Source organism: Pyrus communis, chromosome 1, assembly GCF_963583255.1.
Source record: "Pyrus communis chromosome 1, drPyrComm1.1, whole genome shotgun sequence".
Taxonomy (NCBI): domain Eukaryota; kingdom Viridiplantae; phylum Streptophyta; class Magnoliopsida; order Rosales; family Rosaceae; genus Pyrus; species Pyrus communis.
Window position 1 is genome coordinate 11,919,962 of NC_084803.1, and position 25,622 is coordinate 11,945,583.

General features: G+C 34.8%; 1 protein-coding gene across 1 annotated transcript; it reads right to left on the reverse strand.

Moving 5' to 3' along the window:
• Positions 1-15,130: 15,130 nt before the first annotated feature.
• LOC137718578 (heat stress transcription factor C-1-like) lies at positions 15,131-16,388 on the reverse strand. Its single transcript, XM_068458130.1, has 2 exons — positions 16,119-16,388; positions 15,131-16,023 (listed from the first exon to the last, which is right to left on the reverse strand). Exons 1-2 carry the CDS (start codon positions 16,329-16,331, stop codon positions 15,208-15,210), a joined length of 1,029 nt encoding a protein of 342 aa, XP_068314231.1. The 5' UTR covers positions 16,332-16,388; the 3' UTR covers positions 15,131-15,207.
• Positions 16,389-25,622: the final 9,234 nt, after the last annotated feature.

Genomic DNA, 25,622 nt, shown 5'->3' on the forward strand with positions numbered 1-25,622 from the left:
TCTCAATTTTTTGGTACTCCTCTCCTATATAATCAACTCGAGGCAGCTGAGTGATTACTTACAAAATGAACTCGATTTTTTCACTAAGAAATACCAAAACCTTAATCTAAACAAAGGTGGAGAGATAGATACCAAAACATATTCTGTATTTATTTATTTTTATATGGAATTACCTATTTTATTAGAAGTGGAAATTGATGATTCTTCACCTTAAGAGTGTTATCTTTCTATCTATAGTCACTAATTGCAAAGAGTGTGCAAACATTGATGTCCTATAGCCATAATTCTAATAGTGTTACAGTTTCTCCAAACTTTTGGTTGGAGAAATGTGTGGGATGCTAAGTGAGAATCAAAGTAGACTATTTGAAGTTAAAAACCCGATTGCCTTGTCACAGTTTGCAATGGCCACTGTGCTGCCCTAATTTAGAGGCGGAAGGCCAAAAATGCCATCTAGGCTCCCAATTCAAATGCCCCATCATTTTGGAGAATCTCTTTCCATCTTTCTTTTTTGTTTTCTTTTAACGTACCTAAAACCAAACATGTCACCCAACAGTACTCTCTCTTTCTCCTCCAAGATTCTTTCCTTCATTAATCAAACGATGTTGGTGTGAAAGCTAGACTTGTGGTCAGAATGAGGTTGAAATGTCTCTATGAGTCTTCCCAGCCCCCAAAAGAGATGGATAACCATGAAGCGCCATCAGTTGTCCGCCTTTTTAAAAATAAAATAAAATCAAACGCTTAGTTATGTTTGCTGCATGCCTTACGTGCACAAAAGCACAATTTACATATTCCCACTTCTTAATTTCTCTCTTTTCTTGGATTATAATTTCCACGTTTACTTTCTATCAAAATGTAAACATCTTAGTGCCATACGTATGTGCTTTCGGCAGCTCAATCTACTAAAACCAGTAAGAATTTTCAAGTGAAGATCACCATCACAAGCCACATATCTGAACGGAAATTATTGCGAAATTTTATTGGCGAACAGAGAACTGTTGGAGTTTCATTTCCGTTCTATATTTTTTTCATATTTTATTTCTTCATTTCCTCCTATGTTACTTTATGTAGCCCATCTAAGGGATGTGCGCAGTACATAGTTCATAATGCGGAACTCTTTTAGTTTCATCCTAGTGGCTCGGTTCATTCAAAAAAGTATCTTCAAAATTTGAGAATCTCAACGAATCCTTTCTTTCTTTTTTTTTTTTTTTAGTATTTATTTTATTTAGCCCACCCAATAACTATATATATATATATATATATATATATATATATATATATATGAATGAAACTTCAATTACTATGTTTGATCTCGAAGAGAATGTACAAAAATTCTTTTGATTATAGATCTACTACCAGAAATTCAATGCGTAATCTTAGCATTCAATGGTTATTCCTAAATAATCTCATTTTTCAATCATTCAACCATTTCATTTTACCACTATTTTTTGTGAAAAGAAGTCCAAATAACATAACTTCATTCCCAACAGCGATCCCTCTCCTTTTTTTCTTTTTCGTTTCACATTTATCATCAACCAAATGGGGGAATTTTCATTTCTTCAACTAGTACCGATTCGATTGATGGGAGAGAGGCATATGTTGATTGGTACAATTATTATATTATTAGCATCAAATTCAGGATTCCATAGGATACCGTACTATACAGGTCTGGCTTTTTCAATTACTCCCGATCTGTGAAATATGAAATAGAGTAGAGTATTGTATGTTTTCCGGGAGTACAAACATAAATGGAATTTGTACAATATAAAATAAATTGAACATATTTACTGTGTATAGAATACTTTTATTTTAAGATTAATGTAAAAGTATATCCTTTTTGGACCCTATTTTGTGTAACCTCAATTTCAAAAAGGATAAAAATTTCGCGTCTTAAATAAAATGGGCAGACTAGAATCAGTCGCATTCTATGAGTCGGTACATTTACTTTAGCGACTAATTCTTCTATTTGAAAATAAGTTCACACAACCAACAAAGAGAATTAAACACTACACGGCCACCACAAGAAATAAATGCCAGCAACAACTAATTGATGCAATAAACCTAAATTGAGGAACACAAAATTTGTCTATAAACAGCAAGGGTGTGGAGGGGCTAAGGTCACTGTGCTTTTTCTTTTTCTTTTTTAAAGAAAATATCACTCTGCATAAATTGTTGCCAGCAACCTGCCTTTAAGGTCACTGATGAGTCCCTGCTTGACCTAATGATTTAATTTATGTGATTGTATATGCGATTGGATGGCTCGACGAGGGAATGTTACTGGGTCAACTCATAAAATATACCAAAGTACATTGAATTGTCAATTTTTCATTGATAAAAAACCACTCATGCAGCAAGCCTATATGAATATGTACCATCTACAAACATTTCTGGCCATCGTTTGTGGCCACCATCATAATTGAGTCTGACAGATTTTGGGAGACGAACTATGAATTTATGCCTGCAGAATCAATGACGCTATTTTAGGTAACCCGTGAACCATGATTCTAATCGTACAAGGATTCTTTCAAATTCATCTGGTATAACCGTACAGTGGTCTCCATTCATATACACAGGGCGGAGCCACAGTTCGTATGAAGTTGCTGCAGACCCCAAACAATGGAAACTAGCTCCGCCATTGTTAATAACTTAATATGAATGCTATACACTTGCACGCGTTAGGTTAAGTCTGAGGGGCAGGTAGGTGATGGATACGATCAGGTTAGGTGTAGGGTTCGAAACCCTCCATATAGCTTGAGCTGACAGTAGTAAAGCGAGGTCGATAGTGGTATTAGTATAATGAATAATTAAGATGTACAATGATATTCCATTACCAACTGCCTAATGAAAATTTTAACAAAATTCTAAATTCTTAGTGACCTTTAATACTAGGCCTACTCACTTACAAAAGTCAACACTAAAATTCCTTACTTTGTATATAAAGGCACCATATATACACTAAATATGACCAATCTCATATACCTCGGGTATTATTGGGTTTGTCAGAATCATGTTTTTTCTTCTCTTATTCCCATAAAGATTTAGTGCAGAAACCGAATGTGACCTTCTGGAATAAAAGCTTTAATTAAAACAACTTCAGAAGCTTGTTTATTATAAACTAATTGCAATTTAGTAATTAATGAGTATTTTCTTGTATATTAAACAATTTCCTCATGTGGTATATAAACTATAAACAGACATTCATTAACTGTCGTTAAGCTCAAGTTTATGATTAAATAACCTACAAACAATGGTACCGGTCATGACAAATTATGTCCTTAATTCCCTACATCTCATGTTAGCTTCTCTCTTGCTAACCTTTACAAAATTATGAGACTATAAAACTGAATAATTAATTCTAGGGTGAGTAAAGTATGTGGGGGCCTTAAGGGTAATGCTAGCTAGGGAGATCATCGATAAACCATATTTTGTAAGCCATGTGACGTAGTGAGTGATGGTTTAATTATTACTAAAGTGTTGATTAACGTACTTATTTTCTATTGGTGACACATCACATGATTTGCAAGTGTGGTATAAAAATTTGGTTTACATAGCATTACTCGTGGTTCTTAAATAATTAAAGATTGATTAGTAGTAATAATGGGTCAAGTGCGATCTTAGTCGCTAGTTATATAGCTAAAGTAGGTTAATAAAGTTTGCAATTTGGAAGGTTCAGTTGTACTTGTATATATGTTCTTTGCTTCTTCAAGAATGAATATTTGTCAATGTGAACAGCCAATTTTATTAATTTTCTGGGAAAGGAAAAGGATCAATACCATTCTCTTTCCTTTCCCAATAATTGTTTCCAGGAGCCTATCTTTTCATATACAACTCGATTGTAAGAATATATATTGAATAAGATACCATCATGAGAAATTAAAGCATGACTTGACACAAAATAATAAGATGGCAGCTTGGCCCTTGGTGCTGAATTCTGATCACCAGAAAATGTATAATATTATTTCAAAACGAGGGATTAGGGCATCAGATAGAGAGATTTTTAAGTGTATCAGAAACACGGTCTGACACGAAGATTTTTCAGCGTGTCAGGGGTGCGGCTTGACACACATAACTAGTGTCATAATATAAATAGTTGGATACTTGAAAAAAAAAATTCATCCACCATGTCCCAACACATTGAAAAATTTCTCCATTAAACATATATAGATCACATATATTTTAATGAAAAAATTATCTCAGTGGACAACAATAATATTGGTTTATTAAGACATCTTTAAAACATTCCCTTAATCACAATTTTACATCAATCATTATTAAGTTCAAGCTTTAATTTTCTTTTCCACCCCAATTGTAATAATTAAAACAAAGTAGGCCGTGTCTACGGTTCAAAACCCTGAACCCTAATAATCTTACAATTGTATGGAATCTGTCTAAAGATGTGCAGCTCAATTATATCCATCAATTGATTTACTTATATGCTTGCGCTTCACCAAGTAAATTTTAAATGTTGGGTCATAACCATTGTCACCGAGTTGTAGATCAAAAGATAACATGCCAACAAGTGGAGAATACATGGGATCTGAAGAAAGTTGAGGTAATTGTTAGTCCTTATTGTCTCATACCATTAAGACACACGCTCGACATGATGAATGAGATGATGATCTGCACGTAAGGAACTCAGAAATCTTCTCCTCGCTATTGCACCTTAATCACAAGAACTATATGGGAGTTCAGGGTTTGTGATGATTACACATTGAGCAGGGACCTCAAGTTTTATAGGCTTCAATCTAATAAAGTCCTACCTGTAAACGGACTACACCAGAAAACCCTAATTAGTATCAAAGCATCTGAGGCTTTCTTAGCCCGAGAAAAAGAAAAGAGGGTGTCCATGGATATGTCTATATCCACCCCATTAAAAAATGGACCTATTAGATATGGATTTTAAAAAGCCCAAACCCATTTAATCTTACTTTGAGTCCTGCTAGAATAAAACACTCATGGATATATAATCCATTGACGTTGTTGTTGTCAGCAACAAATTCAATATATAGCAAAGTTTATATATACATATAGCCTTTAAGGGAAGGTATCAAAATTTTTTTTTTTAAATGGGAATTAATTATGAAGTTCATACCACATCAAACTTTAATAATCTGAACCGCTTCTATGTATATAGAAGATCCTACAGTCCTAACTAGTTGGCCACTTTATATTCCCCAAATAGACTAGGAAAGAAAGCTCATTAGCCCCAATTTATAATTATATTACGTTAAAATGTAATTAACTCAACTTATTATCCTTTCTCGATTATTTTCTTGTGGTACCATGTCCCCAAAAGACTGCCAATTCCCCTAATAATTCTAGCAACACCCCTAAATCCCAAACCTTACTAGTGTTGAATGATTATAAACACTAATCTCTCCTGCAAATTATATAAAAGCCCAATTACATATATAGAGTAGGAGTAGCTAGGGAAAAGCTAACTAGATGCCCTCCTATATGTGACATCTAGTTCAGAATTAAGCCTGTAATATTTTAAGTTAGTGATTTTTGGACTCTCCTTATCTTTAGTCTTGTTTTTTTATCTTTGAATTTACTTAACATAATTCAAGGTTAATCCAGAGAGAGAGAGAGAGATAAATAAATGAATAAGAAGTGAGTGTGAGTCTGAAAATCACTACCCATATTTTAAAAATGTTTGTCATATTGCATCAAGAAAACATCTAACAAAATCAAGCTAATGACATATGTTTGGATTAATATTTAAACATTGGGCTTAAGTATTAGGGGAAGCCCAAAGGCACCAAAACAAGTCCAATTTGCCCGAAGCCCAGCAATGAAGCCTAAAGCAAATTAAAGCCTTTTCAGCAAGGGCATGGGCCATGTGCCTATGAGTGAAGTGATAAATGACAGAGACTAACCCACTATCAACCAAAAAGTATTTTCTAATGGCATTACAAGTAAATAGAGGATGACTCACTGCCCTCCGAGAGCCATCGGCCAAGAATGAAGCCAAAGCAGTCGGGTCAAATTGCCTATAAAAGCCAAGATAAGCACAAGAGACAAGGACACTCAACCAATCAAACAAACAACATACGAGCTCTGCTCTCAAGCTAGATTTGCACCCAGAAAGTTGAAACTCGTCCAGATTTAGTTATTTTAGCTACAGTTCCCTTATAAAATCTATCTTTTGTCTAGTGTACAAGCTCTGTTACCTTCCCTTAGTGGTATAGTATCGATTCCCTCGTGTAAAACCTATTTGTCATTTATCCATTTTAGCACACAACCTCTGTAAACTCAAAGAGAAGTGGCTGCAAGACGTTTGACCTTATCCGACAAGGTGAAATTTTGCTCGAGTCTCTTTGCTTGTACTTTCAATTAGTAAATCTATCGCGTAATGTACTTTTCAGCATGTATTCCAGTTATTTCTAACTGTTTTCTACTTAAGAGATTCATTTATACTCATATCTGGTAAGTTAATGAACCTGTTCTCATTAAAGTAAACTTGGATTGAGAAAATGGTTTAAAGGGACTTGAACTCCCTTTGTTTTGGACATAAGATTATGGACTAAAAGTCCTTATTTACAAGGTAAGAAAAAGAACTTAATGCAAACTTAATCCATCTGCGACAATTCTTTGATAACGAGAAGTTTAAGTAACTTGGGGCACAAGTAATCGACTTAAATTACATCTATCTAGCATCTGTTATACTGAGATAACAGTGGCATGCCGAGATCCTTGTTAGTTTTGATTAAGAGCCTCAAGACCTATACCTAAGACCCCACAAAGGCACCTTTCAAACTAACCACTGACCCATCTTGCAGCACAGCCAGCAGTAAAAGCTTGCCTGACAACCAACCAAATGCCAACACCCCTGGGAAGCTGTGCGAGGGGAAATCCTTGCCTCGAACAACATCTATTAGTTAATGTGTTGTCTATGTGCTTTTTATATATGAGCGATAGCGGGTGGAAGAAAACCGAAACTAGAACCTCGATTATGCACGAGAAGTTTTTTTTAACGCCTTGATCTACAAAATCTTTTGTCAATGTATTGTGTTTTATTTGAACTAGATGTGGGAAATGATTTGTACAGAATAAAACAGTCGAACGAACTTTCAGTTAAATGCAATGCATGGTTTATTGAACATTCCCATTGCACTAGCTGGTTCCAAAAAGGAAACCAACAATTATGCAGAGACCCATGATGTTGCTGTTGCTGTTTGCATCATGACTCATGTACGGTTCAAATTCTTTGGAATTCAGAGCATTGGTTCGGCATGTGATTGTCATGGGCTTATACAACATGAGAAATATTTATATATAGAGTAAATGATAGATTTTCCTCTTGAATTTTCATTTAACTTTCAATTTATTTCATAAATTTTGAAATTGAAAAATCAAGGACTTAAACTAATTTTTTTAGCCAATTTTTCCCTACCACTAGTTTTTCATTGATTCCATTTAAATTAACTTTATCTATTATCACATGACTCTCATTTGAGAACAAAAACGTCACTTCGCTAGACCTTTAGACACAAAAACTATATAATCACACAGAATTCCATATGTTAACATTTTATAATCTAGGGTTTTCACGCGACCGAACTACCACGTTGTGCACATGTTTTCATTTAATAAAAATTTGGATGGAATGAATGAAAAACTAATAGCAGGGAAAATCGGCCAAAAAAATTCGTTTAAGTCCTTGATTTTCCAATTTAAAAGTTTAGGGGTAAATCAAAAGTTAGGTGAAAGTTCAGGGGGGATCAACAGTTTACTCTTTATATATAATGGTTGAGTCCTTTTGATGCAAATTAAACTAATAATAAACCAACATAATGATATGGAGTGATCACCAAACCATTATATATAATTTAGGAGAAGGAAGTTTCGAAACCGGGACGCATGGAGAGTCACCAAACAATACATACTCTCCCATACTACTTTTTGAGAAATAATTTGCGCACTTGTTTTGTCATTTAGAATCCTTCTAATTATTGGATTGTAATAATAAAATTACAATCAGCAAATAAAAATAGGCAACTTTAACGAAAAACTCCCGGTACTGTTCACTTTAACGAAAAATCATATTTTTACACTAAAAAATCAATTCTAGTATTATTTACTTTACCCTTTATTTTGTCTTTATCGTTAAAATTCAAAGTTTTTAAACCATCTTCATTAGTTTTCCAATGAAAATAAGAGAATAAGTGCAGAAGAAAATACTAGAGGGTTTTTTTTTTTTTTTTTTGGAGAACTGGCTTCCATTAAAACCAAGGCCGAAGCCACAATACAACAGAAGCTCAACGAGAGCAAGCCACAAAGGCAACCACAACCACAAGCAAAGGAGGAGGATCGATACAACTGACCCAGACCAAAGGCACGGCCTCCCCCTCCCCAGCCAAAACAAAAATTAATGGGGGCAGGGTAACCCATCCTTGTTAAGAACACGGACCAGCGAAGATGGAGGGAGATTTACCCAATTTACATCGCACATCTCCGGATTATTTCTCGACGCCAACACATGCGCCGCCAAATTGGCCGATCTCGGAACCCAAGACCAGCGACAATCCTGAAAGTTCCCCCCAAGACGCAAAGCCTTAGAAATATTGGGGAAAGCCTCCCAGCTGCCCCGTGAATAACCCTGAGATAAACTAAGGATATTCTCCTTAGAATCGGACTCCACAATGATGCATTCCAACTCCAACGCTTTTGCCAACTCACACCCACGCAAAATCGCAGCAGCCTCGGCAGCAGCCGCACTAGGCACCCCAACCTGACCACGATTAGCTGCCACAAACTTCCCCTCGTGATCCCTAATCACCACTCCCGTAAACCCGCATTTAGAATTAGCCTCCCAGCTCGCATCCACATTCACCTTCATAAAAGGACTGCACGGAGGACCCCAGCAGGCAGGAGGACTAGAGCGAGTTAGATCCCGCTGATGGCGACTAGCAGAACCATCAGTCGCCTCCAAAAACCCATTCACCGATGTCAAAATAGCCAAGATGACTCGATTAGGATAAATACCCATGTGATAAAAAACAAAGCTACACCGGGATTTCCATATGTGCCAGCAAGTAACAGCCACAAACATCAAAATCCTAGCAATTTCTTCCTTTGAACCCAAGTTAGACCCTAATAAAGACAAAACCCAGGCATGAAGAGTCGATATATTTGCTCTATTCACCCTGTAATTCAGCGGGCCACCAAACCAAATCGGCTCAACCCACGGGCACAGAAGGAGCATGTGTTCTACAGATTCATCCTGTTCGAAGCAAATTGGGCAACACGGTGATGGAGAACAACGACGTTTGAACAAATTCTCCATCGTTGCCAACGCACGATTCAGAGCCCTCCATATAAAGTTCCGGACCTTCGGAGGAGTCCTCAGCTGCCAAATACTTCTCCAAACTTTGTTCGGGATTATAGGGGAAGACGAGGAGGCTCTACCAATCATAGAGCTTGAGCTAGCATGCTTCCAATGATATCCAGATCTCACCGAGTACACCCCATTCCTGGTAGCCGGCCAAATTAACCTATCCTCCTGGAACCTATCTCCAATGGATGTATCCAGAATGGCTTCATAGTACTAGAGGGTTTAAATCATTTGTTTGTTTTTGTTTCTCTCATACTGTTTTACATCATGCAATTCTTTCCAAGTGAAATGTGGTCGTAATTAATGTTAGGATGCTCAAAGCTTGTTGAGTTACTATTCATGTTTGATTGGCAAACAAACAAAAGGATCCAAAACAATGGACAATACTATTCTTATGTTGAATTTTAATTTCTTCTTTTTTACCTACTAGATTTGTCACATTTTGTGTTTTGTTTTAATTTCAGCTGCATTTCAAACGTTATGTAATTAATATCACAATGCTTAATTATTTGAGTTACCAACCCTTCCTTGTGAAAAAGTGACAAGATTACTTTGCTTAAAATGAAAATCCTATTCTTACTATTTATTTATAGCATGATTTGTATTAGATATCTAATAGAAATGAAGTCCACGTGTGTTGTGAATCCTATCTCTATTATAAAAATGATACAAATAAATGATAAGTATAATACAACCACAGCAAGTGGCCCATCTATAAGAGCCTAGATTGCGGCTCTCCAATAAACAAAAAAATATTGAATGTTCGATGCTCCGAGCTGGTTAATTTGTTTAATTCTGGTCACGAGCAAGGTGAAATTTCTCATAGCCTCTTCAAGCCCAAAAAAAATGGTTAATCGTGACTTATTACCAGTTATTACTTTTTTAAAAGAAAAAAAAATGTTAAGTGTAATACTTTGCTTAAAATGACAATTTACATTTTTTTTTTAAAGAAGAGAGAAGGAACATTTTGATTCATATATATCACTTGCTTAATTATCCCCAATGCCTTGTTATTATTGAGCTCTAGATTAAGCTAATGGCAGATGCCACGTCGGTCTTTGTGCATTTTTTGTTGTGTTTATACACACCAGGTTTTGATTTAAAATTAATCAAGAAATGGACATATTAACCTAGCCTCCAAGGGACAGGTGTCACCCTCTTTTTCATGCCCTAGCCCATACAAAGCGCCCCCCCCCCCCCCCCCACCATTACACTTTGTCCACTAAAACTAATCAAAACCTTGGACAATAAGTATATTTCCATATTTGAACCCATCATAGCATCTAGTTAGTGGCAATGTCTTTCATTATCGTGGCGTAATAATTAAAGAGAAATGTTCTATATACTGAACAATTCATCACATGCAAATTTTTTATTTTATTTTTTTATCAATACAACGACATTTACATTCAAATATAAAAAATAAAGCTCACTAGCAAGTAAGAAAAATTGTAATACCAAGGGCATCTCCAAAAGAGATGTTAAACATATAATAGTAAAAAATGACAACAAACTCTCTCTAACCAATCTTTCCATTTCTTACATGGACCTGAGTCAATTGAAGACAAAACCTTCTACCGTCAAATTAGTTTATGCTTTATTAATAAGTGTGATGCAATTCATAATAAATGTTGTTTTGTGCGGTAAGTATTTGATAGGTTTTCCTAATAACTGAACCCAACAAAGAGATGAAAGAAGTTATAAAATGATATTTCTATTTAACATATCAATTTAGTAAAAAATTATGCAAAATATCAATTTGTCACATAAATTATAAAATATTATTTTGATATTTACATTTGACATCTCCTTGATTACTAACAAACGATATAGTATCATTTATTTGAGAAAAAAATGAAAAGGTTAAAAATTGCTATTGGTAGAAAATACACCCATGCTGTATAGTTGGTGAACCTGGATATAAACACGTGGGGAACCCTACTTAGTCATGGGTTCAACGTCCACCAAGATAGTGTGCGCCAGAGCACCACCACATTGCGCTCTCCTGGCGTCTCGACCCTCGACTCTCATTTGAACGCGTGAGGAGGAGGATCAAAAGTGAAGCACTGGGAAGCAAACACGTGTTTCTTCCCTTCTACTGTCCCCACGTGGTTTCAGGAGTCGATGGGCTTGCTCCCTTGCCCCCTTAAGCCGAAGGAAATACTTGGTTGAGAGAACAGAGACCCCCCTTGTCCTACGACCCTCGGGGCCCACAGACTTTTTTTTTATTGATTTTTGAAAGTTTTAACGAAAAATTCTGAGTATTGTTTATTTTTACGAAAAATCACATTTTTATTCTAAAAAGTTAATTTTAGTACTATTCAATTACAACACATTTTTATCATTTTCGTTAAAACTCAAAGTTTTTAAGTCATTTTTATTAGTTTTCCTTTGATTTTTCAATGTCTCATGGAGTTACAAAACAGTCCTATCTTTTTAACTTTCTTGCGAGCATGCATAGTAGTTCGATGATGAAAACAGTCTATTTTTAAGAACCCTCATTAAAATTTCATTTACGAAAAATTAACTAAACTAATATTTGTTTATCGTTTAATATTAATTTTTATAATTTAATATTTAACTAAAAAATATGGTTACTTTACTATTTGAATAATCATTGATGCGTAAACAGTTACAAATTTAAAGTTACGTCTCGCATGAAGTTCATACAAATAAATTAAAAATATCACGTGAAAGATGAATACTAAAAATTTCTTCGCTCTCCTGTTGCAAAGGTCCGTGGGCCAATTCATCATGCAGTTTGGTTTCTCTCAGAGCAGGACACGAGTCTCAATGGCCCAATAACGCTTCAATCTCGGGTGGACCCCATAAGGTGAGCCTCTGAGGGCAAATCCCTACGTCAACTTCGGAGCCTGGCCCCACATAGATGGAAACGTAATTAAGCACGAGTCTGACTTTGACATGGATCTTTGGCACATCATTGGCCATCTTGTTTGACTTAAGACTAATCTCAATGGGAACATTTTTGCTTCGAGTATTCTCTCTCAATTTATTCTCATATCTTTTCCTCTCTTACAAAGGGAGGAGAATAAACTTAGTCTTACAAAGAGTAGCAATACTATGTTTCAAATATGTCTTTGACGATAATTGAACTAAATATCTCTCTCTTCTAACTGAAGAGAAATATTATTAGACCGTAGTACCAACTGACATTTATCTTTCACATTAAATGTTACTTTTTTTTCAATTTGAAAAAAAAAAAAAATAACTAAGCTTAAGTGAAAGTGAAAAAACACATGACAGATGATTAAATATATAGTAAGCATACACTGTAGTTTAGGGTGGTAGCAAAATAACATCATCCAGCAACAATCAAGAGTCGAAGGTCTGATTCCACCTAGTGGCCAATTCAACCAACAGAGAAAGCAACCTTAGCCCTTAGTGCAAGCACTAAGTAAGTAAACAACCTTCGTGAACGTCATGATCTCAATTACTTGATTAAGTTTATAATAATTAGAGTAAATTGTAGCAATGATCCTTAACTTTAACTCAATTGGAGTAATAGTCCCTTAATTAAAAATTCATTACCATTAGTCCATCAATTCATCAAAATGTGCAACCATGGTCTCTCAACTAAAAATTCATTACCATTGGTCTCTCTCAACTTGTCAAAACCCGCAACTATGGTCTCTCAACTAAAAATTCATTACCATTGGTCCCTCAACTTTAATTCAACTGGAGAAATGATCCCTTGACTTTAACCAAATTGGAGCAATGATCCCTCAACTTTAACCCAATTGTAGCAATGATCATTCCAACCTAACTCATTTTGACAAAATTCTAACGAAGTTGACGAAAATGACCTTATCTACACGTTTTATTGAGTTGAGGGAGCCCAATTATAACAATGGTCCTTTCAGCATAACTTATTTTGATAAAATTCTAACGAACTTGACGAAAATAATCATAACTACACGTTTTGATGAATTGAGATACCAATAGTAATGAATATTTAGTTAATATACCATTACTTTAATTTACTCTAAAAATTATGCTTACACTACACTGTGTACTTGGCATGTCCATGTCACGAGCGTGCAAATGTGGCACATAAGGGCAGGGCATGTTTGCATAGAGGTGATGGCCTACAGGCCCTACCTTATAAACGAAGGGCACCCCTCGTGCCTCTTGTAAGTTTACTGTGCCCCTCGGGGGTTGTCGATCGCAAATGTTGGGTGGAGACATCTTATGCGTCAATCCGCATTTTGATGGACCATTTACGCTAACAGGATCCCCTTTAGATCTTTTTGAGGGAGATCCTGAGAATTTATAATCATATTTGTTTATCGTATATCGTATGATCAGTTTTTATTAAGTACTATTTGTATTTAATTTTAAATAAAAATATTTAAAATAATTTATTACCGTACGATTTACGATAAACAAACTCGATTCACAGATTCCCGAAATCCTCACAAAAAAAATACGGTAAGAATCCAGATTCCCATTTACGAGTGTGTTGTCTCATGAATCAACACCACCCAACATTTTCTCCATAAATTGAATATTTTCTTTTTGAATAAACAATATTATTTAGGATGATAGATTAAGTTTCATAATAAATTAGTAATAATATGATTCAAATTTATTTTTAACAAGAATCAAACTTAGAATCTTTTAATTATATGTGAAGAGTAATACTACTATAATGTAGTACTCAGTTGAATACTCTTTTGAATGTGAACACTTCCTAACAGTATTGTAGTATGCCAATGGCGGTAGGGTCTGCCTGGCAATTCGTAATGGGTCCAGAGTATATTAAAAATGTGTTACTTCTCATAAATCATGTGAAATTAGGTTGAATGTGAATCAAATTACTAAAAGTCATTGAGAATTAGTGCCTCGATGAATAAAATACAATAAAAATAAAAATAATAAAATGGTCATTGACTTGACGACTTGGTTCCGCTTTTCATCCTCCTTCCTAAAGCACTTTTTTATGGACAAAGTATCCATATTCCTCTTGTGTCTGTGTAACTTTTTAATATTTATTCAAATCTTACCAACTTTATTAGCTAAATAATCATATCAAGTTTTACCACACGTGTAATAGAGGTGAAACGTACACATAAATTCAGGAGGATCCTTTTTGGATTGTCTTAACACGAGGATCCTTAAATCATGATCGTTCATCGTATATCATGCAGTTAATTTTCATCAGATACTATTTATATTTAATTTTAAATAAAAATATTTAAAATAATTTTTAACCGCGCAATTTAAGGATCCCTAAGATCCTCACAAAAGAATCCAAAGAGGATTCTCATTTCACATAAATGAACGGACTACATCTTCAATGATATATGGTTTAAAATTACGGCTTATTATTGCGAACTTAATAATTCAATAAATGTAGTTACGAAGCTATGTCAAGACCAGGTGAAGAACAACTTAGCTCACATTCATTTAGCGAGAGAATCTTTTGAGATGTAGTTTAGAACGTTTCAATTTTTAAATTAGGAATGGTGATAGAATGATTCATCAATAATGTTCTTTTTTAATCTAATTAAAATGATATTTTTAATGTAGCATTGCAACCATTGAAGGTCGAATATATAACTGAATAAAAAATGATTGACGATTATAGCTAAAATCGCCTATAAGTTTTCATTTAATAACGAAAACTAATTTCATGTTGCTACAAACTTGTGGAAATCTGTTACTTACACATAAACAAGTATTACTAAATGCTAACACATAATTGTATTTTTTGCGTACGAAGTGAGTTTGATAAAGGCACATCAATTAGAATAAAAAGAAAATAACACAAATATAGAATCCAAGAAAAATCTTGTTAAATTCGACCGAAAAATGAAACATATAAATTGTTAAAGCACCAAAAACACCTACATCTAAAAGCCTCCCTCCAGTAGCGAAAATGGATAAGGCGGTGGCGGACTAGCTTCCACCTCCGTAAAGTATCCCACTTCCCCGCCAGGGCCGCCACCATTCCCATTCCCATACCCGTACCCGGAACTACTACTATTCCGGATATTCTCCACCCCATGACCCGACGCCGTCGGATTCATATTATTCGGGTTTTGTACAGCGCGAACTTGATCCACGAACCGCCTCTGCCTTAACCAGTCAGACGCCGTCTGGACCTCCGGTGACGTGGAATACCGATTAAAACTCTCCATCTCAAAACCTGCTTCAGGAGATGACGAAATTACCCCTACGGTTCCATCATCTTCGTCCTCAGTTCTAACGGAAGTGGTGGCCCCCATCCCCGATGACGACGACGACGTCAATGCTATCATCATAACCCGCCGTTTCTTCTCCCCCAACTGCGCCGTCGTCGCGCGGTCCTTCTCGAGCATCATACGTGGCAGAATCTCCGGGTCCTCCGCCACTTTGTGTAGAAACGCCATCATTTGCTGCGGCCGTCGCTCCGTCGTCTCCAGCCGCCGGTTCATATGCCCGATTTCTTCCTCCAGCGCCTTCTGCTCCTGCTTCAACCGCGAAATCTCCATAAATATATCTTCGTCGTTGAGCTCCTCGTGCTTCGTTGGTAAGAAATTCGAGTTCGAATTACAAAAAAGCGATTTCGAGTTAGAACTCTTGTCCATTTGTTTTCTCCTCGCCACGTTTCTCAGCAAATGCGTCTGTCCTCGTAGAAACCACTCGTTCGCGAACTCCCACTTATCTGGATCGACCTTTCGAAATCCCTGCAAAATCAATCAAAATTACGAACTGGGTTTTTCAATTCCCTACTTAATTAACAAAACCCATTAATTTACTAATTTCAAGATTAATTGCTCACATAGGTGTTGAGCTGGCGGACGAAGCTGGAGAAATTGTTGTGCTTGAAGTAAGCGGGTAACAGTCTCTGGGAGAAGACCAGAGGGTCAACGACGATGAAGCTGTTGTTGGCTCTTCCCCATGTGATTAGATTGTCCGTCGTTGGATCGTTAACCATCTGGTAAGTCTTCAAAACGAACGGTGCGATGACGTTGTTGCTCTCCTCCATCATCATCCCATATAACTATTCTCTGCAACTCTCTGTTTTTTGTTTGTCTTCCCAGAGCCTTATCTTTCGCTGCCTTTTTTTTCGAATAATGGTGAAGGAGCACCGTAAATATATAACAGACGCGCGCACAGTAGCACCGAGCTAACGTGTCACACGGCGATAGGTATCTGATATTTCATTGGCGGGAGCGATGTGGGACCTGCCTTTCTCCCGCTTTTTGCACACGTCATTGTGACTCGTGAGATATTTTCCAGGAGAGTGATGTTCCACGCTCGAAAAAGGGGCGTGGAATTGAATGCAGGTTTTTTGTTTGATTATTTAGTGACGTGGTCCCCCTAGGTAGTTGACAACTGTAGTTATACCTAGACGACAGGGTGGGCATCAGTCGAGAGTAGATGAGATTGAGTTGGGCTGGTTGGATATGGGATATCGAACCGAAAATGGTATACCAAATTCCAAACTGAAAATTTTTGCTATGAGAATTTGACGATTGATCTCCGAATTGAAATTTCGGTATTTCAAGATTTCCCGAAAACTGAACCTGCATCAAAATTCAAATCACCTGAACCTACATTAAAAACCTAAATTGAAATCAGAGAGTGACAATGAATCGGTGGTCGAGAGAGAGATAAAGTGAAAAGATAGTCAGACAGACCCGTGTCTTCCTCCAGACTCAGCCCCCAATTCGAAACCTTAAGCCTAAATTTGAAACCCTAACCTTAATTCGAAACCCTACATGCACAAAAACTGGAAAGAATCGGTGTTGGGGGATGAAGTCGTGAGGTGTAGTGGTGGCCGGAGCAAAGAGAGTTCGTCGGAGTTAGATTATGAAAGGGTAGGTGGTTGTTGAGCTTTGAATTCGAGAAGGAGCGACAGAGAGAAGCCCTAGCGTCGCTCTATGTGCGCAATGGAGAGGGTGACCGGCACCGCTACTTTTGGCAACCATGTCTTAGTCGGGAAACCTTGGGGTGAGTTCATGGTTCGACAACGACCATGATTAGCAAAAAAGGGTGAGAATCTCAATGGTCAGAACCAAAACCCTAGAAATTTGAATTGGGCTTATGAAAATTTCAATGAGATTGGAAGGAATCTCGGTTAAAACTCGTCAGGGATGAACTTCTAGTCATCAAGGACGATGACCTACGTGGCGTGGCGTGGCTGCAGGCCAAGCCTTGCGGTGGTTCAATAATGGCAATGCCATCTTGGCATAGAGTTTTTTTTTGGGTTGCATGCTTAGAGCTGTTGGCTTCGTGGCTTGGGTTTTCTCACGGTTCAGTTCTTTCAGTAGATCCAAACTACTCACCTAGTGTTGGTGGCTTGCTCGGCAGTGCAGCTCGAAGTCACAAGTCGCGTGTAGGGTTTTCAATAACCCTAATTTCGTTTTTCTCAATTCAAATATATTTAAATGCATATTCACAATATCAATCCACAATAATTCAACAATTATGAATATAATGCATAAACAATTTATGTAGAATCTAAAATTTGTAAAACGTAAAGTTGGACTATGCATTATGGTGAAGGTTCATGCAAATATGGCTAAAAAATATCGCGTATAAAGCCATTGTTTTGGAAAAACCTGATTGTGTGATGATATTGATGAACTAGTTTTTAATAAAAAAATTCCCTGTCAGATTCCTTAGCGTAGCGGATGAGCATGCTGATAATATGTTGTGGCTTATTTAACTGAAAGAGAATAAGAAGTATGACAAGAGAAAGTATGGAGAAAGTGTAGGGATTTCTTATGTGTCTGTTATCTATTCTAGACAATGTCTGTATTTATAGTAGAGAAGAAGGAGAGGATTAACTTGTCCTCCAAGTAAATACAATCCTATAGGGAAAGAAAAATTAGTAACCAAATCTACTTAGCATTTACACAATCACAATCTAAGAGTATCTGTAACATATGCAAATTTATTAAAAGATCGGTGTATATATCAATATTGATGTTAGTTGCCTTTGATGATAATTGTGAAAATTTATAAAGAGATGAGTATAAAATTAGTCGAAATTAAAGAAAAATCTCCTTTAAAAAAAAAAAAACAAAAAATCAAAAGTTCAATCTGCAATGGGCTCCGGTAAAACTTATATAGTGAATCGGTAAATATCATCAATATTAATTGATTTTGTTATATTTTGCCTATATAGTGTGAAGTTTGCATTTCACCTCTCTTCCCATACCGATCTTGATTTTTCGAATATTTCAATGAAAATATTGATAATTTCGTGCATGTATTTAAATAGTGGTCACATGATAATTAGAGGAATTAATTATTAGTTTCATGGCGTTAAGGCTAATTACAATAGGCTAAACGGGTAATAGATCTTAGACCATCTCCAAAGGAGATGTCAAATATGCCAAATAAGATTAAAAGACATTCAAGTGTTCTCTAATGGATATGCCATATATGATGTGGCATGTGAGTCATGTGAGTCATTTAATTTAATTTTTTGATGCATGGATCCCATTAACAACCAATAGAATACAAACTAAAACTAATTTTGATTATTTTTTAATAGTTAATGTAAATCTAGGCCCAATAAAATAATAAAATAAATATTTGACACATCCATTGAAAAAGAAGAAGATTTAGCACTTGTATTCAATTGGCCACATCAACCATCAAATAAAATTTTGACATACTATATTTGACATATTCTTTAGAGATGCTCTTAGCCTTCTTAGGCTATAATTTTTTTTTATTAATTAATTACTGGCCAACAATTCGTCGTCCACATCTTTTCTTTTGAAAAAGGCTTAAATGTCAAAATGGCCCCGGTGTTATAGCCGTATGACAAATTTAGTCCTCATGTTTTTGAATTGGCTAATTTAGGGTTAGTCCTCGTGTTTGTCTCTGTTAGCCAATGAAGGACATTTTATTCAATCTCTTTTAAAAAATTCATAAGAAAAATCATATGAGAAATAATTACCCTTTATCTTTATAGAAAAATAAAAATCAATGAGAAATAACACATATAAGAAATAAAACTTCCAATCTGAAAAAATGAATAAGGTTGTGACTTAGAAAAGAGAGGGGGTAATATTTTTTTTAATTTTTAATTTTATTTCATTTTAAATATTTTAAATCAAATAAATTATAATTTAACAAATAAGTTTTATAGTAATTTATAAATTATTTATAGAAATTAGATGAAAATGTCCTTAATTTGATAACGGAGATAAACACAAGGATCAAATTGACCAAATTGAAAACACATAGACTAAATTGACCTAATGAGTAAAACACATAGACCATTATAACATTTAAGCCTTTGAAAAAACTATGAACTCAGAGAGCTCTGGATGGAATTGCAGTTCATAAACAATTGAGAAGGTAAAGGCAGCATGTGGCTTATTTCTTGGACCTAATTCAAAAGGAGGTGGTGGTTCTTATTCGTGTATATATATGAGACTGTTGAAAATCTCACCTTGGAAATTTGACAAAATAAATAATTATTTATGTATAATTATTCTATTTCTAATTACACCAATATCTTTCAAGATTACACACGACAATTTTTTGGCTACACATTGTTAATATGGAGACATCGGTTCATCTCTATGCAACTTTGACACACTATGACATATATCAAAATAATAACATAAAGTTACGTGCTTTAACCCTCACACGATAATTCCTTCTTAGTTTAAAATATCATTATCGCAGCATTTTTTAATGTAAGTAAGCCTGTCTCCTTACTATTCTTACTACTAAACAGCGAAATATGTTGTACATAAACAAGAATTCTCGAATTTTTAATGCACAATTCAACTAATGTCAAACGATGGGTGAGCATAGAATTCGATCTATTTCTGTCCTAATCTTAGTGGGCAGATTGAGTTAGTAAAAAGAAAACCCACACGTGAAGTACATCATCAAGGTTGAATGGAAAGATATAAATATTGTATTAGCTAGCTTTGATAGGAACAAGTGACCCAATGAAAAATGATGCTTACCCAAAAAGAGAAAGTATTATGTGGTGCTTAATTTTTGTCTGTAACTTAGTTTTAACAGCGATCCATGACCATATGATGGGAAAGTCATAGTCAAATTAAGAACTCTTACACTCCTACAAAGACTGTTAAAAAAGAGAGTGTATCATGCGGTGATTAATTTTGGTCCATAACTTGGTTTCCACGATGATTCATGACTGCATGCTGAGAAAGTCAGAGTGAAATTAAGAACTCTTACACTCATACAAAGATTGGTACGAAATAAAAATAAAAATTTAAGCACTTGTTCAATCTAGATCATAGAATATGACGATATTTGAGATTTTTCACATCCAATACAAACTCACCAATTCATATCAAATAAATTTAAAAGGTCCACGTATATTACTAATCAGTTGTATCATCACGCGAAATAATTTCAGGAGTTTTAACGAAACACTTCCAGTATTATTCACTTTTAACGAAAAATCATACTTTTACCTTGTCCTAGTACTATTCACTACACATTTATTTGTCATTTTTCATTAAAACTGAAGTTTTTTTTTATACTTTTCATTAATTTTCCTAATAATTTGTCGTGCAAGCACTATTTCATGTGCAGTTTCTCGCTTACACTTTTACAAGTTATAAGTGTACGACTTCTTTTGAATGTTGATAAGAACTTTTTACACTCAAGCTAATACTATAAGGGCTGGTTTGGTCTTACTGTGCTTTGAAAAAAAACTGATTCTGCTGTGCTGTGAGAATAAGCAGCTGTGAAATAAAGAAGCAGAGTGTTTAGTGAACTTTTTTGTAAAAGTGCTTTTGAAAAAAAAAAAAAGCAGTATTAGAGTGTTTGGTAAACTTTTATGTAAAACAGATGTGAAAAAAATCCGGTTTTTCAAAGCTAGGTTTTGCATCTTCTTGTTTTTGGCTTTTTTTTCATCCAAAACTGTGAAAAAAAGCTGAAGCTGAGTGTTTATCAAACACAAAAACAGCTCCCAGCTTTTTTTGGTAGCAGCTTTTTTCAGAATCACCTCAGTACCAAACCAGGTCTAAAACATGTTTACTTATCAAGAATGAATTTGTCATATTGTGTATTACTACTAACTAGAAAATATAGAAGTAGATGAGTCCTACATTAAAATTAGGTATGATATACTTGTTTAACCAGGTATGAGATCATAAAGTATAATTGAACGACCAAACATTATTGCTGTTTATAACTTCTCCTGTTTCGAGTAATCATGACGATAGACATTGAATATGAATAGAAAAACCCATCAAATCAAACCACAGATCATCGTGGGATGCCAAGGAAGTGGGACTGTGCGTTTATGAAGATCCAATCAAACAAGCACGCGCTTATTTGGGGAGAGTGCGGTGCTCCAACATCTCTCAAATTTTTATTGCAAAAAAGAGGAAACGTAAGAGGCTATTAGCCAATAGGAGGATGGAAAATGTGAAGCGAAAAGCCAAACGCAAAAGTAGTGGGCTTATTAGATTCGGTCGCTAGGAATCCGATCTGCTTTTGCATTTAGCTTTTGGGCAGCTAATTAGAATTTGCTGCTGCCTCGTGCGTTGGCGCATAAAGGGTGGTGCGCACGTGTCTAGTTCCTACTTGACCACGTTTAGGGTTCCAAGGTCCAAGATCTTCAAAATAAGAAAATAATTCTGTAACCGTTCATTGTACATAGTCCATTTTTGTTAGATATTATTTATATTTAATTTTAAATTTTACTTTTGGAGTGATGTTAGTGTTAGGGCCATGGGGAGCACATCCTGTTGCGTGTCTCCATCCTATTGCCACCTTGTCGGTTCATTTTATGAAATGAAATTGTGTTTTTTTTTTTTTTCATAAATTAATATTGGGTTAATTTGGATTAATAGTCAATTAATAGAGGTTAATCTACATGCCTGCTCACAAGTATTTGGAATAGATAGTATTAGATTAGACCCTTCAATTGATGTGATTCTTAATTGCTTAAGCATTAGATAACTGATTAACATATCATTAATCGAGAATAAAAAACTAACACATATATTAAAGAAGATTAAATTAGATTAATGATTTTTATGCTCATAAGATATTCGGAAGATAGCTTATGAGAAAAAAAAAAAAAAAAAAGAGTTTGAACCTTGTAATCAAACCAATTAGCAAATTTAATCCAAAAGTAAAAGTTCCGTCAAAATTCCGTTAGATACAGAGATATAAATGTCTATTTCCACTACTTCTTCTCTCTAACCATTGTCTTACCATTAGTTTGGGAAGTGGTGCTGAAGCTTCTGAGGAAGCTCGATGTGAATGCAGCTTGTCCATTAGGTTCTTTGTCCCGTGCAAAGCTGGACGTTCGACGGGTTATGTGTCCCATGAGTTATTTTTTATCTCAAACGAAGATGACATTGGTTGAAGAGAGAGTGTCGAAGGTGGTGGAGGTACAATTAGAGTGAGAGAGTTGAAGGTAAAAACAACAGGAAGAGGATTCTCTTCGAATCCATTTTGTGGGATCTTATGAATTCTCACATTATAAGGGTTTATTGTACATCGTCCGATTAGTTTTTGTCAGATACTATTTGTGTTTAATTTTAAATAAAAAATTAAAATGATTTCTGATCGATGATACGCGATAAATGACTATTATGTGAGAATTCCTAAGATTCTTACAAAATGAATTCGGATGGGATCCAATTCCAAAACAACATAAAGTGTATGTACATGTGTTAAATTATGATTGATCCATAAGGAACCACGTATTTGTTTTATTAAAAGTATAAGAAACTTATTTGTTTAATTGAAAGTACAAGAAACTTATTTGTTTAGTACAATAATTTAAAGTTAATGGGAAACAATTTCCTCTAATTTTTTGGGAATTGATTTTTTTTTTCAATAAATGATATAGAGGAAGGGAGTGGGCTAATTTTTTGGGAATTGGATTTTTGGTACAAGAAACTTATTTGTTTTATTAAAAGTACGAGAAACTTATTTGTTTTATTAAAAGTACAAGAAACTTATTTGTTTAGTACAATAATTAAAGTTAATGGGAAACAGTTTCCTCTAATTTTTTGGGAATTGAATTTTATTTATTTATTTATAATAAATGATATAGAGGAAAGGGTTGGGTTAAGTCTTACAATGGACTAACAATAATATGGTTTAAGTTCTCCATTAACGAGAATCAAATTTAAAACTTCTCATTAACAAATGTGAAAAAAAATATCAGTAAATTGTAGTACTAAATAGCTTTGGAAATAGATTTTAAAATAAAACATTGTCAAGCATGTCAGGTGGCGAGTCAATCAAAATATTTGGTGCTTTATATTAAATAATGATTGTGAATTAATGTAATGTGACTATAGCTTTCCTATCCATCATTGTTGGGCCTGTAATTGTTTGTTAAATGAGTGCATTATTGCACTTACAAAAATATAAATTAAATATAAAATCCATTATATATCATGATGGTGGTGATTCGCCAATGGCTCCTATCCAGTTGAGTCTCGTTGCCAGTAATCTTCGTTCGTGCCTCGATTTGTAAAACATTAAGTAAATTCATATAGGCAATAGTTGGTAATAGATGCCACGCGTAGCTCTTTCAACTTGAGGTTGTGGATATGTTCTGCCGCTGATGGTGAAAGTAACCGATCTCCCTCCAAACTTTTGTTTAAAACAAAAAATAATAATAATGGGATTAAAAATTTTGAAAAAAAAAAAAAAACTCAAATAAAAAATTACAAGGAGGATGATTATCATATATTAAGTTTTTATTTTTTATTTAGTTTTAATTTCCCGTTAAGCAAAGATAGATCCTTAGCTTGCCCAAAGCAGAAATGCCTGAGATGGGTGCTAATCATAGTTTTTAATATTATTTGTGTTTGATTTGTTGAATATATCATTAATTAAGAGTGTGGCATCAAGAACCCTAGACCCCACGGCAGCTGTTATAACATATTCAAAGTAATTCGTGTGTTTACTTAAGCTGGTTTTTGTAGCCAATCAATTTATAGAGATTAGTATCCAATCAGTTCTGCAAATTGTAGCAGACTTGAGCTAATCACACGACTTATTGAAAACTTATACAAGGAGTGGTTGGACAGTTGCCCACTTTCGCAACGATGATTTTCAAGTGGCACTAGACGACATTTGCATTAAATATTTAAAAGTATTCACGCGCAAGCAAGCAATTGTTTCAAATAAAACGTAATATTTTTTATTTTTCATTTCACTTGACGGGTAATAATTTTTACAATTTTTTAAGAAAACGAAACTGTGTATATGAATATATTGTAGGGTTGATTAATGCATATTTTTTAGGTAATGAAGTTTGATAAACAACTCCAAAACAACTTAAGGAATTCTTAAGAAGAAAAAAAAAAAAAAAAAAACCAGAAAACCAGAAAACCCCTAGAAAGCCCACCAATAATTTCATTTTCTTGTTTGTCCTCCAAGTCTGAAAATGATCGCTTTTGAAAAAAACAGTTTTATGGATGTGATTGATTCATGAATGAAAACAACCACCACCATAGAAATAATTTTATTAAACTATTTTCATATTATTTGACAACCAACGCACAAGTGATGGATTGCTTTAGTGCTGAACGTTCTTTTTCCAATCACTTAATCCCAAGTGATGGATTGCTTTGGTACAGGACGTTCTTCTTCCAGTCGCTTCATCCGGGTTTAAATTCTTCTACCTCTCTTTAGACAATCTCCAATGATTGAGCTAAAAACCAAATTTTTTAGCTCGAAAAATTTAGCTTTTAGCCCAAAAACAGTTTTTCTGCTCCAACTGTTTTAGCCTAAAATTTTAGCCCGGGATTATTAAAGAATGAACTTAGGCTATTTTTTATGTTAAATTAAATTAAAAAATATATATATGTAGACCATCGTAAATTAATTTTATAAACATTTTAATTTAAAAAAATTTAAACTTCAATAAATATTAGGTAGAGTCCACTCCGATTTCTGGGCTAAATTTTGAGGAGAATTTGGCATTGGTTTAGCATTTAGCATTTAGCCCAAAATTTCTCCTTGGGTTGGAGTGGGTTTGGAGGGAAATTCTGGAAAGTAATTTGACTTTTAGCCCACCATTAGAGTTGATCTTAGTAGTAAAGGAAAGGAAGTGTCACGAAAGTCTGAAAAAGAAGGAAAGGGAGGGAAAAGGGTACAAAAAGGATCAAAGATTTTGAGCAGAAAATAGATGATAGTGACTTCAGGTAAGACAAGATTTTATCACAAAGATTGCAATCTCTAGTCAAGCAAATGTAATGACTATGATGTCCTTTCAGTCTTAAGCCGACTTAGAAGAAGATGCGAGAGGCAATCTGAAAATATTTTAATTTGGAATCTCTTTCAAACGGCTCTA

Excerpts from the sequence above, each read along its gene's own strand:
- LOC137718578 (XM_068458130.1), bottom strand. The coding sequence starts at position 16,331 with ATGATGATGGAGGAGAGCAACAACGTCATCGCACCGTTCGTTTTGAAG. Across the intron at positions 16,024-16,118 it reads TCCGCCAGCTCAACACCTAT|GGATTTCGAAAGGTCGATCC; the intron begins GTGAGCAATTAA and ends TTGATTTTGCAG.